Source organism: Haliaeetus albicilla, chromosome 6 (genome assembly GCF_947461875.1).
Source record: "Haliaeetus albicilla chromosome 6, bHalAlb1.1, whole genome shotgun sequence".
Taxonomy (NCBI): domain Eukaryota; kingdom Metazoa; phylum Chordata; class Aves; order Accipitriformes; family Accipitridae; genus Haliaeetus; species Haliaeetus albicilla.
In genome coordinates, this window is record NC_091488.1 from 6,411,717 (window position 1) to 6,427,740 (window position 16,024).

At 35.9% G+C, this 16,024-nt stretch overlaps 1 protein-coding gene across 21 annotated transcripts in view; it reads right to left on the minus strand.

The window, feature by feature from the left end:
- The window catches only part of DMD (dystrophin), a 1,308,223-nt gene that overhangs the window by 678,991 nt on the left and 613,208 nt on the right, over window positions 1–16,024 (minus strand). For 19 of the 21 annotated variants that reach the window (XM_069784897.1, XM_069784898.1, XM_069784912.1 and 16 more), the window contains 5 exons: window positions 10,710–10,889; window positions 8,606–8,734; window positions 6,853–7,023; window positions 3,138–3,260; window positions 1,474–1,611 (listed from right to left, as the gene is read on the minus strand). In XM_069784897.1, coding sequence (XP_069640998.1) covers window positions 1,474–1,611; window positions 3,138–3,260; window positions 6,853–7,023; window positions 8,606–8,734; window positions 10,710–10,889 — 741 coding nt within the window. Of the gene's footprint in view, window positions 1–1,473; window positions 1,612–3,137; window positions 3,261–6,852; window positions 7,050–8,605; window positions 8,735–10,709; window positions 10,890–16,024 lie in introns of those variants that run through there. The other 2 variants (XM_069784904.1, XM_069784899.1) reach the window with 2 other exon arrangements.

Consider the following 16,024-nt stretch of genomic DNA (forward strand, 5'->3'; position numbering starts at 1 on the left):
GTATGCAAAGGCAGGTTTTCTTTTTCTAAATTAAATACCATTTACATAACAAATGCCTTGTGTTTATGACTCAGTTTTATAAAAGTATTAAAACTTCTCTTCAAGAGGAAGGTAAAAAAATGTTATTTTATTTCATATAAATATTATTAAATATACTCCATTTGCATTTTCTTTAACTGCTTAACTTTGGTCATACAGAATTCAGAAAATATTTTCATTACTGTAACTTCTTATTAAGTAGTAAATTAAAAAATTACTGGTACATTTTATATAAAAATACTCAGATGAATATGCCTCAGCCATTCTTGAATTTTATTTGACAAGGTTGAATGCCTTAACTGAGTCACCCAAAGGAGAATCAATCACTCTATTCCATAAAAACAGCCAGTAAGGATCTGGTCAATGGCATAGTTCTAGAAATACTGTTCTTGTTTCTTCTCCGTAAAAATTATGAATTACTTCCATTTAAACGGAAAAAAGACACACCTAGGAGATTTCAAGTTTCTTTTAAACGAGGATAAAACAATGGTATATTCCAGCTATTCTTTTACTGAATTCAAACAGATCTGCAAAACTGTAAAAATTAGGATGAAATCCACAGGAAAGGAAAGATGCTGCTTGAAGAAAAGTAATACTAAAATGTAACCATGCCATGTTCCCCAAGCCAAGAACAACTTAATCAAAATTTGCAGAAGACAGAAAAAATTCTGCTTGCCAATAAGATGAAAAAGTCTTCTATAGTTGCCAGAGCCTACAGCTCCAGGTAGGTGACCAGGGTGACTTTCCAACTGTAAGATTCTTTCTTTCCTCACTTTTTTTTTTTTTTTTCCCCTGGAAAGATGACTCTCCCAATTATGACTATTAGCTTGTCCAAGTAGGTCTCACTGTGGATGTTTCTTGGAACAGTATCATACAGTTATACCTCCAGGAGTGCGGTAACACAGAATTTTGACATATGACTTTGGTTTTCAGCCTCTTAGCTGCTAGGTCTAATGGTACTACCACCTGCCCTATTCTAAAGAGGCTGGAGCCACTTTTCCCGCTAAAGAACATAGCATGTAAATCTTTTACTAAAGGATAAACCAACTTATTCATTGCCAGAAGTATGTTACACAACTGAAAATATGTTTGTGAGAATTGATTCTAACCAAGGTCTTGGACTGCTGTTGGAGAAACACAAAACATGAATAACATGTTAAAAAAGCAATTATTATCAAAGAAATCATTGTTGTCCAACTGGCAATCACATGGTTGTGGACTGAGGACACTGAGACAGTACTTGTTAAGCTGGAGATTTAAAATGTCTTTTCCAAGGCATCAGGAAAAGTATATAAGAAAATATACGTTTATAGCCAAATAATTTTAAATTACTCATGTCTAAATAGTAACGAAGATTCATTTAACAGTACAACACCCTGAAATGAAGAAAAAAATGGGTTTAGTAGCATGTGCTTATAATTGTAGCTCCTATACCTTGAGAGCATTATGTTTAGTCTGCAACAGCTGTTGTTTTATCTTTATTTCCTCCCGTTTTCTCTCATCTGTGATTCTCTTTTGAAGCGTGTCACCTCTTTGCAGCAATTCTTTCACTGTGCTCTCATCATCTTCACTCTGATTTAAAAAAAGAAAAAAACAAACCCAAGAATAACGGGCATTTTAATCTTATTATTACTTAAGTACTAGGAGATACAGATGTATAAAACTACACTTCCTCTGCTAAGGTGAACATCTAACAGCTACTTGCAGTTCTATACTGAAGACGGAATAACTTTCAGTTGCTTTCTACAACACATGTAGACACTTGAGGGGTACAAATAAAACAGCACTTGAAAACCTACAGCTGTTTGATATTAGATTTTACACAGCACCCAGGATAACAGGATGAAAGCTTTAAAGGCAAAAAGGCAAAATATATTTTACTTTAAAACAGAAGGAACAGACACGTCTAAAATATTCTAAATCACTCTCAGTAGTCACTGAATTTGCCAGTACACTAGGAGGCCAAGTAATTCCTGACCATTGTACGTATCATCACAGTGCAACACAGCTATTCTGGCAGGGAAAATGACACCACTAAGTACTTTTTAGATAGAAGCTGAATCTATGCCACAGCTTCTGGGAGTGTATCTTTTGAACCACACTACACATTTTACATAAAGAAAGGGAACAAAATATGCTCAAGTAGTGGAAACTGTCCCGTCAAACTTGATTCACTTCAAATTTTCCACTGCAGTACATACTACCTTAGATTTTACTTTTCCTGCATTAAAAAAAAAAAAGAAAAAAAAAGAAAAGAAAAAAAGTCCTGTAAAGATTCCTTTCAGCATTGATCTAAAATAGCTATCTTTGAAGAATTCCTTAAAAGGAAAAGAATATTGACTCTTTATATTGCTTGTAAAGAAATATATATTTGATCTTGCTGTGGACTCACAAAGAAAGGGTCCTAAAGACGAATCTCTGTTATTGCCCAACCAAGAAACATCATCCCTCTGAAAATCACTCTGGAGAAAACACACTACAGTGGTAACAGTAGCAAAGCACAGCAGTATTTTACTCCTCTCTTTTTTTCTCCCCCCGCCCACCCCCAATATGGATAAACAGTTTTACTACTTGCAAAGAGCAAGCATGAGTAATAAAGCTTACCACAGCCACAAAACCTATTTACAATAAATGGTATAATCAGATTGGTTAGGAATTTAATTGGCTAGTGGCATTTCTTTCAATGATCATTGCCTAGCATTTGTTTTAGTGAATGTCTTCTTTTACTATATTGCCCATTTAGATACATCATTCTAAGCTTTCTTGGTCTTTGTACTGCTACAGAGATTTTAATATTCATTCCCTATTCTGTAATACTGTTGGTACTAGTATAGGACTCGTAGATAATATTCCTGGTTTATTTTGTGTTTTCACAAGGGTCGAAAAATGTTTTTCTTATAAACTAACAATGAACTTATCACTAAAACTTTTAGTTAATGCTAACTTGTGACTTTTGATTTTATAATATATTAGCACAATAAAATTTTGTCCAAGTCATATCTAAAGATTCTAACAGAAATATGGAAGTTTCTAATTTTCACTCAGTTTTTTTCATCTCTCTGCCTACTTCACTCAGACTTCCATTTCAACCAAATTACCATATCTTTACTGAAGTCCTCCTCTTTCAGATTCACCCCCTGCTGAATTTCATCCTCCAGTGGTTCAAGCATTTTTTGTATATCGGAGTCAAATTGCTCCAATTCCTTCAAAGGAATGAAGGGCTAAAATGGGAGAAATACAAAGATTGTTTATTTAAATCACACACTTAATAGTTTTATTAGAAACACAGATGAAAAGAGACATCTGTTCTCCCCCCTATTGCTAAAACAATGGTAGACTTTCCATCATGTGGAAAAATATCTACACCATACAACTCAAAGTATCCAAAGATACAAGTGAAGATAGCTATTTAATAATACTGTAGAATTTGCATATAAGAAAACATAAGAATTCTATGGTGAGTGAAAATGAAAAAAAAAAAATGGTATTCTCTCATTTGTGTGTAAGAACAGGTTCACATAAACAGTGTAACATAACGATTTGTCTAAAAAATTAAATGTTGACACTATTTGGCTATATCTGGTTTGTCAGAAATTACACAGCAACAAGCAATCCATTCAGATGAAAAACCACGTACTACTACCAACTGAGAAAAATTTCATGATAATTTGTTTCAGCATTTTGAAATCATTGCTCTTTCACAAAGAATAGCAAAAATGTCAGGTGAATTATACAAAAGACAGATAATCTTTGTGTAAGATATTCCCCTGGCAATATTTTGTAACATATTAAAAAAATGAACAAAACTTCATTAAAAGAGCTTGTGTTTTAAGAAAGCCTCAAGAAAAATGCAGGACCACAAAACCCTCAACCAAACAAAATAGGCACAATTTCTCCAAAATTAATCACAGTATAATTATGGTGCTTTAGCTTAGCGTTCAGTTCTAAACTCTAAAACAAGTGCCACTTATTAACAACAATACACTATCCTTTATCTACATGATACCCTAGTGCCTGTGGATAGTTCAATGTACAATATGCAAGATATTTATTAAGTGCATTGCAAAGGATCAACAGAGAAAGCTTTCTTCTTTCAAAGCTTTAAACACAAGAACAAGCAACAAATTCTTGATGATTCTTGCATAAAATTTAGATTTAAAGGTAGTTAATGCTTTATGATGTTCTAGGAACTCTCGGACATACAACTCTCGGCATGCTAAAGACACAAGCACATTATATTCTAATCAGTTCTCCTTTACTCTTCCCTCCAGTACAATTGGTATTTATTATAAAGCAAAAATTTGTAATGAAGATGGTAACAATCAAAGTTAATCAGTTAAAACAAGAGAGACTGGACATCAACTGTAATCTGTGCTCAGCTGTTCCACAGATGACCTGGGACAATTAGGGTAAAAATGCCCTAATTGTATCTGGTTGATTGTTTTAATGACAAAGAATTTGCGCACTTACGAACATTCATGGAAATACAATAATGTATGATATTGATAGAGAATAATACTGTGCTTGCAAATTTTCATCAAGAAGCCCAGCATTACACTCAGCAGGCACTTCAACTGAGGTAGAAATAGTAGCAAGTAGTACGCAGTAATTTCTTCTCAAATGCTCTGAAGGATATCTTCAAAAGTACTTAAATCTCACTAAAAGACAAATCAACTATAAAACTGGAATATAAAATTACTCATCTCTAACAAATGTTTTAAAAAAAATAGCAAAAAGGAAAATGGAAGGAGAAATACTAAATGAAATTCCAATAACTGAATGAGGTTTAAAGACACTTGAAAACACTTGAAAAGGTTAAATCTCATTTTAGTACACTATGATAATTTTGTTATCTCGGGACACAACAACTGTGTACTACCATTTACTGACATCACAGGTCATTTCTTATTACTTCATTGTTGTACTGATAATTGTTATTATTTGAAAAAAATATAGATAATTTGAAAATAGATGAGAACTGATTGAAAATAGATTATGAGAGCTTACTATCCTCTTGAACTGATTTTTTAATCTATTATTCACTGAGTGAATAATTTCACCTCAGTAGGAAAAAAAACCCAAAACACTTAGGAAGCATATCATCACCCCAAAAGAATAATAAACCTTGAGCCCATGAAGCTGAAATAATGACAAAGGGAAGTACAGTTACCTACATTATACAGGTGGACGAAATGAGGCACCCAGCAATTTAGTCCTTTTTCCAAATGCATACAGTGAGTCAGTAGAAGTGCCAAGAATTCAGACAAGCTTTTGCCTCTCTATCTTATGCAATACCTATTAAATATAGATATCGTTTGTGAATCATACCCTAGCTGTCCATTCCCTAAGGTCCTGGAAAAGCTCCCCTAACTTCTAATTTACCATTAAAATTACGAGCTGTAGTAATTCCTCTCATCTTGCTAGGTACATGGTGTATAAAGCTTCGTGAGGTGCTGCCATTCCAGCTCATCTTGCCTATACAATCATAAATGGGAGAACACCTGAGAGAGAAGGCTGCCAGGTGGAAGGAGTTTGCAGGCTGTGCTCTGAAGACACTTCACCTTGAGAAGCATCTTTTTCCCCTTCTTTTGAGTGAGCCCACAACACGCAATGCAAACAGCAAACCCACGATAAACCACCTTCAGGCAGTCCCATTTTTTCCTAAGACAAGCAATAATTTCACACAACCCTATCAAAGGCTGCATCAGCCCTGTATGCTTACAGCGCTGGGGAAGTGCAAGGTAAAACTGAGAAGGAAATCCAGACTGCAGATAACAGATGTTCAGAATAAAAAAACATCATGCAACACAGTCATTCGGGCCTTGCGCCAAGATGTTCTCTGTCTACAGTTTGTACTTGTGTAAGAAGTGAAAAGCACACTTGGAACGGCTGAAGGACTACTGATGGCCAAGAGAAGAAAAAAGATGACCTTTATTCATAGGACATATTCTATTCCGTTCAAATACCCATAAAGAATGTGCTGGTTACGCAGGGTATTGAGCCCTGCATAAACCCCAAACAACTCATGGAAAGCATGTGTCTTTGCTTATGCTTTTTGCAAAGCTTTTTTCCTGCTCTGCCAGTGACCCTCTGTGCATTTATTTCCCGTGCTATTACAGTAGCCAGCAAAAATAGTTAAGATAAGGATCCATGCACTCCCATTATCCTATATACCAACTTGCATGGCTGCCTGCTTTAATCTGCTGAATAGCTCTCCGCAATAAAGGCAGCAAATACAGTGGAGAAAGTAGGTGGCTTATGTCCCTCCTCATTCCAATTCAGAAGTCATAACTTGGCTAAAAATTACCTAATCATACTGAATTCAGATTCAGTAGTCATACTAGTTGTACAGATGAGTAGCTGAAGTATAATTGATATAATCTGTGTATATATAGCTGTCTCTATCTCAAACCTTGGTGAGTCACAGCCTCATAGGAAAAGACTGAGTGCATTTAATGAAAAATTAGTCCTCAAAAGTCAATCTATATAAAAAAAAAGGCTACTCGTATTTTGATAAGATTAAGAATCTTACCAATTCCTAGATGTTGTCCATTCTTCATAAGTTAATGAAGTAATCGTTACGTTCATATAAAGTCATCGAATACTTTTAATTGTGAAACAGTGAAAAAAGACCTTAAAGCCAAAACCCCCAAACCTTCACACTTTTAAAAAAAGAAAATTCTTAGGATCTACATTTTTGTCCTTTAAAAGCTTAGGTTTGGGAGAAACTGCAGCCCGCTATGTCATTGTAATTGTGCACCTTATATAAATACCATTTTGTATGCATCTCCATATGGAAGCAAGTCCTCCTACCTTTCCACTCTTAATTCTTTGTGATATAGTTGCAAATCGCTGGTTGAGCTCTGACAGTTTAGGCTCTATTACTTTCCTGCAGTGATCTCCACGGTTTGTCATCAAGTCTACTGCCTGGTCACGCACAGAGTCCACCTTTGGGTGCATATCATTCAGCTCAGCCTTTAAGCGCTACAGTCCGTGAGCAAGAGACAGGGCTTGAAGTTAGTAATAAATGCAAAGAGAGAGAAAGAGAGAGAGAGAGAAAGTGTGCAAAGGAATAGGGAGCAAAACCACAAAGCAAATTCAGATAATTATGCATGAGTGTGTCAATCCAGTAGAAATACATTAGATAACATTCCTACTCATAGCCCTCAAATTTATAGCAGGAATGTATCTACATGTCTGGTTTAATATCTCCTAGAGGAAATTAATGGTGAACATTATTTCTAGCCAGGTTCTTATCTGCAATAATACAATCCTCAGCATATTTCAGGATACGCTAAATTATTTTACGTTCCTAAAGCTAGGAAGAGCTGCTAATTCATGTATTATGGAACTGGATGTGTAGTTGTTGCTTTCATTACTGTTCAGGCCCATAGATGAGGTAGGGAAAAATGACCAGATGAAAACCAGTGGGAATTTTTTCTGTAAATCTATCACAGATTACAAAAAAATGAGGGCAAATACCTTCTTCCTCTGCAATAGTAATCTTAACAGTAGATGCCAGTATGGGCAGAGGCCGAAAAAGATAGCCAGGATTCGGGAATCATAAACACGGTTGGGCATTAAGAATTACATTTCACTGTCTGTACGAAATGCCTTTGTGCAGTACAAGTATATACACCTCTAATGATGGCAAAGATAATTGTACTTTGTACCTGATGGTGGCAAAATTGTTCATTCAACTACAAAAGTCTGTCCCGCAATCCTGCTGAGATCAATTGAGAGCACTGATTTATGCTCTGCCTTGGAATTTGTAAAGTTTTGCTTTAGTAAATGGTATCATTATGTTAGTGTCAGCAATACAATTCTGATTTTGATTTGCAAGCTGTTCCTCAGATAGTATGTACTGACCGTGGAGTTCAACACAAATTAAAACTTCACACTGATTTCAGAAGAAAAAAAAAAAATCCATACAGATAATAATTTGAAGTTGGTTAACCTTAACAAAGAAGGTATTTTAAATGAGATACTTTCAAATTCACATTTATCTTGAAAGTTAATTTTTCATCAGTTGGTCAAATGATGCAATGGGCCAAATAAAACCTCCTGGTTGATATGCTAACCCATTATTATACACCTTGTTCACCATATAATATTCTTGTCTGTGGTGTTGGTCTGGCAGCAATGCAAACAGTGTTTATAGAATTAAAACAATCATATGACAGAGACATCAAATGCAGATACCATAGATATCAGAAAAGTATCACAGAAAAGCAATTAAAAATGAAGAACACAGAAAAAAAAGGATTTTGTTCAACCAGATGTTTTAAGGAGTTTTTTTCCAGCAAACACAGGTTTAATAAGCTGCTGTTCTACTCACCAGGAAGTCCCTAAGACTTATAATAACATATCTGGTTTTACTTCTGCAGGGATTTAACTTTTCTAACGCAGTGCAAATTTATTAAGTAATCTACAAGCTGCCAGAGGGTAGCTTTATCACAGAAAAAAGAATGTTAATCAATTTGTGACACCTTTCAAAATACGCTAGTTTTGACACAGTCCTTTTAAGAATAAAATTAATGCTTTCCAGAAAATCGCATTTTTTTACCTTAAGAATTTCCTCTTTTTGCTGGGGTTTTTGTTTATCTGATTCATCCAACAGTATTTCAGCACGATACATCCAAGTTGTGACATTAGCTACATTCTGATCAAAAGCCTCCATGTGCTTTTGATATTCCTGTATGTGGAAAAGGTAAATACTGCATACAAAAAAAGTAATCAGAACTGAAATAATAGCAGTAATTATGCCAACGGTGGCAAACATGCATACATTATGAAATTAAACTTCTTTATTTTACACAGTAACTGCTTCTTTCATGAAGGCTAGAATCTGTTGTTTGTTTGCTCTCACTTTATAAGTTTCTTTAAAAAGACATTCTAGGAAAGAGAGAAGGTTCCAAAGTGACAGGCAGGAGGGTGATAAAGTCACAGCGAGACACGGGTGTCTGCAGCTCAGCCAGGCTGCTGAGAGGAACAGGAGGGTGACAGCCAGACCTACTGGAGGTGGAAAGAAGAGTTTCCCAAGAACCAGGTACAGAACTCATTTTGGAAAGGCACTGAGCTGATTGAAACTCAGACGGTAACAAGGATGCACTTGCAAAGTCACAGTCAAGAACGGGAGCTTTGTATCCAAAAGTCGTATTTACATTTCATCTCACTTCTCTGCTTTGGGACTGCTTTTTAAAAAGCTATTCTAGTTGATATTCTGAGAAATCTTTTTTTCTCTCCTCATTTTAAAAACATTTTGTCTTTTCGGTGAGCTCACTAGAATGAGACCTCTGCATATCCACACGATACATATGCATACCACACACCTGAGATCAAAGATTTTAATAGTCCTTTTGGCCCCCGCATGTATGTACCTTTATTTGACACTGTTCTAAAATCAGTAAAAGACCAACTCCCTCTCTCATACCTTTTATCATGGGTTCTAGTAAATATTAACCAAAGAATCCAAAGCAGAGAAAGTAGAGGAATATAACTATACCAGTCAATAAACTCCATTATGTTTCTTACAATCAGTTCCACGTTGAAGCTGAGCACCTACATCATACTGAATGAAAAGCTTAAGTTTTCCAGACAGAATAAACACAACCAGATGCTTTCAGTTGTATACTGCACACAGCCGAAGCAGCCCCGTAGTGATGCTGTATATCCGTCGCAGAAGCACTCGTCATGTCGCCACACAGGCTCTAGTGGAGCTCCAACACATCAGGCTTGGAAAAGTCATGATAAAGGCTAGCACACCCTTGAGAACCACCCCAGTTTCTCCAGGTTGAAACTGCATTCCCATGCTCTCACCAACAGAAACAGCGTACAAGATTTCAAGAAGCATTCTGGCAGCCCAGAGGTTAAGACCCTTCTGTGTTTAAGGGTTCAAGCTGTCATCTCTTCATGACAGAATGAATTTTAAGGGAGAACATAGTTATGTGACTATCGGCAGTTCGAAGCAGCTGGGGCTGAGGCTTCTAAATCTGTATTAAATGTGTATTAGGGATTTTACTTTCGACTGGGCTTAATCTGGTCCCCTTAATTATCCTCATCAAAACATGCACTATAAAGCTATCCAAGGGAGCATCGTGTAGTTCTGGAAGACCAAATCATAGTCCTTGAGCACATCAGGTGTGCACCCTGAGCAGAGCTGCTGATTTAGTTGCCTCTGAAATGAATCTAGTTCACACACACCCCGAAGCTACCCTGTGGACCAAACCAACATGCAAGCGGGGACTTACTTCCCAACTGGACTGTTCCCAACAGAAATGTTATTGTAGCCAAAAGCAGCTGAGGTTGTTGGTATCAATATCAAGACCTACTCAATTTATTTGACTATTTCTTTCACCTGATTCATATTCAAGCAGCCGAGGTCCTTGAGGAGAAACTGCATTTCATTCATTAGGGAAAAAACCCAAGAAAACAGTCCAGGAACGACTGAGGCAGAGAGGAACAAGATGCGCTAACAATCAAGCCTCCAAAGAGCCATCACTCTGTAAGCAGTCAGATTCTTAAAATATAGATAGCATACCAAACAATAATCAATCTGATTGTCTGTGTACCTATGTATTCAATAAGCACAATCCAAGGCACCAGAAAAAATACTCCTATAAAGCTGAGCACCAACATTTCCTCCGTGTGAACAAATGAATTTTCCTTACCAGTAACAGATTGAACCACTCCTCAGCGCGTGAAGTTACTGCTATCCAGTTACTGTTCAGGAGGCTGAGTTTATCCTCCACCAGACTTTCCTGTCCTTTCAGCACTGTCTTCAAATTCTCTCCTAAATCGCTGATGCTCTTAAGATGGACCTGGCGTTTCTCAATCTCCTTCCGTGTTGCCTACATGAACAGAATTAAAAAAAAATAAAAATAAAAATTCAGGAAATTAAAAATTCTCCACCCTAAGTACAACCACCAGTAAGTTCACACTAGAACACATATTCTTGCTTCCTGTAGGAAGGGAAAGCATTCTGTGAAGAGCAGTGAGTACAAAGCAAATTGTTCCTCTTCAGCTTTGATAAAATTGTAAATGTTCTTCATATTCTCGCAATCTTTTTTGGTAATAGTTTCATTTTAAAAACTGTGAATTCTCTCTCTCACACTCCAGTGTTTAAAATATAGTTTTAATACTTAACTATTAAACAAGAATCCACATTTTACAATATTTATATTGAGATGTTTAAAGTTACTTGGCATATAATAAAATGGCATAGTTAACAAATAGCACATAAAGCTTACATAATAAATGGGACAGTAATAAAACACCATGATGACATCCATCTTAAAACTTAAAGAACTCCATTGAAAATACTCTAGTGAAATATTTTAGTATTCCTTTAATATTTTTCAACACATTTTTTTTTCAGCAGAAACCATGTTCTTCTCTCCTGTTAGAGTTCTTGTTTCCTAACTGCAGAAATGCATCTTTTCATTGCTTTCACTTGGGATTTCACTCTGCAAACTAAAATACTAAAATTAGCTATTGTCCATAGCACCTCTGAGCTTGAATGACTAAAATACATACGCAGTGCTACAAGATCAGGTTTCCAGCATCTCCTCCCACTATTATCTTGCCTTATATAAATAGATTTAAATGATATGTAAGGTCACATAATTTACTCACTATTTATGTCTTAATATCTGTTGCACATGCAAAAAGTCTAACAAAAAGAGCAAATCCCAACATATTTAGACAACATGTAAAAAAGCAGGAATTTAATATGAAATACTGACAAGACACAATGCAGAGTATAACAATCTTGCTGAATACTCAAGGAGAGGCACAAATTCCTCTACACCTAATATTACATATAACCAGTTTTTTGAGACAAATTCATCTGAGCTCCTTGGCACCTGATAGCAATGATCCAGACATACATGATCTCTGCTTATAAAATAAAGCTCCAACTAGAAAGGAAGTGGTCCAAACTGAACACAAACAGAAGTTTGGGGAAAAGTAAGAATCACTAGTCTCCAGAAACACTGATTTCTCACAGATAACTTGCATACGCTAAAAGAACAACCACTTCTAATCAAACCGCAATCACAACCCTTCCATCTCCAGATCAACACTGTTACTGGAGTAGAACGGCACCTTTATCACCACACTCACAGCCCTCTCACGGTCACACATCAGCATGATTTTGTTGATAATGTGTTGTTAGGGAAAGTAGAATTTTCAGTTTGCAATAAAGACTGTATAGGAGTTATTCTTTTTGGTACAATACGATCTTAATAGTACCTCCAACTTACTTGGCATATGTTATGCTTAAAGCAGCAGCTCGCTTCCTGTGATTAACAGAATTAATGATCTACTTTTGTAATGTTATTTCTCAGAAAAGGTTTTACACTTGCATTGCATGTAAGTATGAGAAATTTTACACATTCTACCAATTTTCTCAAATACAGAGGTTTTGTAACAGAACCAAGACATGATTAATGCCAATTATTAACTATCAACTACAGAATTAGAGAATTTGAAATGGACAGTTTCAAATTTCAACAGGTTCTTCTCAGATTAAAGGAAAAACATGCCCTCTTCTAGTACAATTTTACCTGTTTCACAGCAAGTACAAAGTGTCATCATAAAAAAGAATAAGACAAAGAATATAATTTACCTCCAACTCAGGATGGAAAATTTTGATCAGCTTTATTACCTTTTCTGAACAATTTACTTCCATTTGGAAAAGAATCCCTGAAGCATATTTACTATGGGTTGTGGTTTCCTTTGTATTTTACATGTAGGAAAACTCAGACCAGTCTTGGGCTATATATATAAATATTAATCCCGACCAGAAATGTAAATGGATCAGACAATTAAATGACTATTAAATAAAACTGCTACCCAAAAGCTGAATGTATAATTCCCGATGTGTATCAAAAAGTGTAACTGTGCTTTGCCTGATCCCAGGAGTTGCTCCTTTCAAAGTAAAGAAATAATGTAAACCAAAGACTAGGTGTACCTCCGGGCAATATTAACACTCCCGTATATTAGCAAGTAAGGGACATAAATAACCAGTGAGATAAGTACACAATCACGCTTCCCCCCACCTTCTTTAAAAAAAAAAAAACATTGAGGCCTTCAACAAAACATCAAAGTGAAAAAGCCATCTTCCGCAATACTTCAAATCTCATTTATTCAAAGTTCTGACATATAAAATCCTGGACCTACTAGAACACAGTCAAAAAACTAGCGGAGTCTGTAAAGACAGTGGGATTCCACACTGCATTATCAGCTAAGACCTCCTCTGTATCATACAGTACGTACTAGGTAAACTAACAACTTTTTTTCAGTTCTTTCACAACTTCGGTAACACGATTGGTTTTTTTTTTTATCTGACATTTCTTCATTATATTCTTCAGAATTCTGTTTCTCTTTTTAGTATTACTAGACAGTGACAGCCTACATATACTTCATCCATTGCAACATAACACATAGCATTGGTAAATTTTGTGTATTAAAAAGACAAAAGAACTGCTATTGATTTAACAACACTATATAGAATAAATAAAAAAATGTGTCATGATGCCAGGATATAAATAGGATTATTTCATTAAAACTCAGCGAGTGGCTTTCAAAATCTGCTAATTTTTGAAGAGAAAGTTCCAATATTCAGTGACCTGACCTTCACTCATCACCTTTCCCTGTATGTTCTTGGGAAATAGAAGAGCATATTTCAAAATTAAGGGAAAAACCCCAACCTTGCTGCATTTAAACTCCCTTTTTGTCACCCTAACATCAAATTGCATTTCAGCTGTACAGTTTATTTCAAAATATGTAAGAAAGATGTAGAAATTTAATTTTAACTACCAAATCAAAAGTGTTAGCGCTGTAATTTAAGAATGGCATTTAAAACATCTGACACCTTAAAAAAAGAAACGCCAAAATCCCAACACCACCACAGTGGGTACAATATGAAACATTAACAATTAAAGTGGTGAAAATCTTCCCAGAAGGACTAGGCAATTTATACATTTTGATTTTGTGTGTTTATCAGGATGAAACTATGTAAGATAAATAAAATATATAAACAAGTTAGAAGTTGGGTAGAAGCTAATCTTCTGATGAAATCTCGCGTTGCATTTTGTGAGGAACAGAAATATGTAAATAAAAGGTTGAACTAAGCATCATAACACCCAGAATTCAGCTGCAGCTGTGAAAATTTGTCAGCAGTGTTTTAAAACAGATTACATTCATACATTCACTCTGCTATTTGTCATTATAGTGAAGTTAGTACATTCACCTTTTTTTTTTTCCCCCTTAGTACTAGTATATTTGGTTATAAAACGAAAGTTTATTCAAGTGTGTATTACTTGCTGGAAGACAAAGGTTCCATAAATACTTTCAGGAAAGACAGCACCATTAAAATGTGTATACAAATTATACAGATTATATTAACGAGATATATATATGGTCATCTCTTCTTTACATGTAACTCCATATAGGATCACAACTACTAGCAGATACAAGAGTTAAAGATGATGGCAATCTCGCCATTCAAATTTCTGTTCAAATTTCTGTTATAATTCTAAAATGTCTCTTTGGAAGAATCTCTTGTACTTCCACTTTTTTGAAGCACCAGTTATGGCTATTTGGTACAGGATACCACAATGGAAATTCTTTGATGCAACAAATTCGCATTTCACTGAATGAAATCTCTCCTTAGCTCTTAAAGGAACCATTATTCTTTTCTCACTTGTGTTTCTCAGAAAAAGTGCTGGTAGCATGCCTTAATGACAACTGAGACGTCACATCGCCACTGAATCCCCAGGACCTGAACATCTCCACGAGAAATGGCATTTAGGTTCCTGGCCCCCAGGAAATGAAAGCAATCAGATCCTTCCTCTCCGTTAGAGCTCTGCGTGCCGAGCATGCCTCAGGTGACCGGTTTCTAATCCCCATCCCGGTAACACCAGAAGGAAGACAGGGAGAGAGAAAGAAGACCAGCTGAGCTTCCCTTACACCAGTCCCTACCATCGAAACCTCAGGAGAGAAGTTGTAGTGCAAAATACAAGTTTTATTTAAGAAAAACAACTTTGGACGGCTTGAAACCCGGGCGGAAGCCAGATTACTCTGCAGTGTTGAAAGGCATGGGGGCAAGCCTTACTGAGAATTCATAAGAGGTTTGTAGTTGCATACAACAGTATTTCACCTATTTTACATAGGGAGCCATAGGATGACAGGATGAATCATGTTAGTATAAATAACTGCAGTTCCCTGTGCAGCCATGTACGCTTTGAGTGGGGTTCACAGCTCCCGCTCTGACCCCACTGTACTGTTCCATACTCTTTATCTTTCAGCTTACTAACAAATACTACTAGTTTTGTTTTGTTTTCTTCACTTGATGCTTCATAAGGGAGCGAAAATCACGACCTCCTTCACATTAGCAAATACTAACCAGGAACTAATTATGCTTGAAAACAGAAGCTACATTGGAATGGCTTTTTCTGAGGACGTGATGCAGAGGGTTTCTGAGCTATATTTTATAACGATAAAACTACCGCGTATCAAGTTGAACTGCTGATGTTTTTTCAAAAAATTGTGACTAGATGCAGAGGATAATATTTTAATAGTGCTGGTTATTAATGTATGTAGATTAAAAAAAATCAACACCAATGAACAATTGAAGAAAAATTCTGTCTGCCTCCACACTGCCTGTACGCTGTGGATTCCTCAGAAGTAATCTCTGCAATTTGAATCTCCCAAAGAAATTAGTTAGGTGGTTCAGTTCTCACGGGTGGGATTACAGAATTAATCAGAAGCTGACATTATGGCCTTCTCAGTGGCTGATTATACATATTTATTTGTTTATTCACAGCACATCTTTTATTTTTATTGCGTCCTGGCCCCTGACTATGAATCAGCTGACACAATTTTCAGATCATTTTCTTTTACTGATTTTACTGACAGGAAATAAGTTGCTAAATGTGTTATCTAATGTAATTCTAAGTACTTCAAGTCAAATTTATACTCA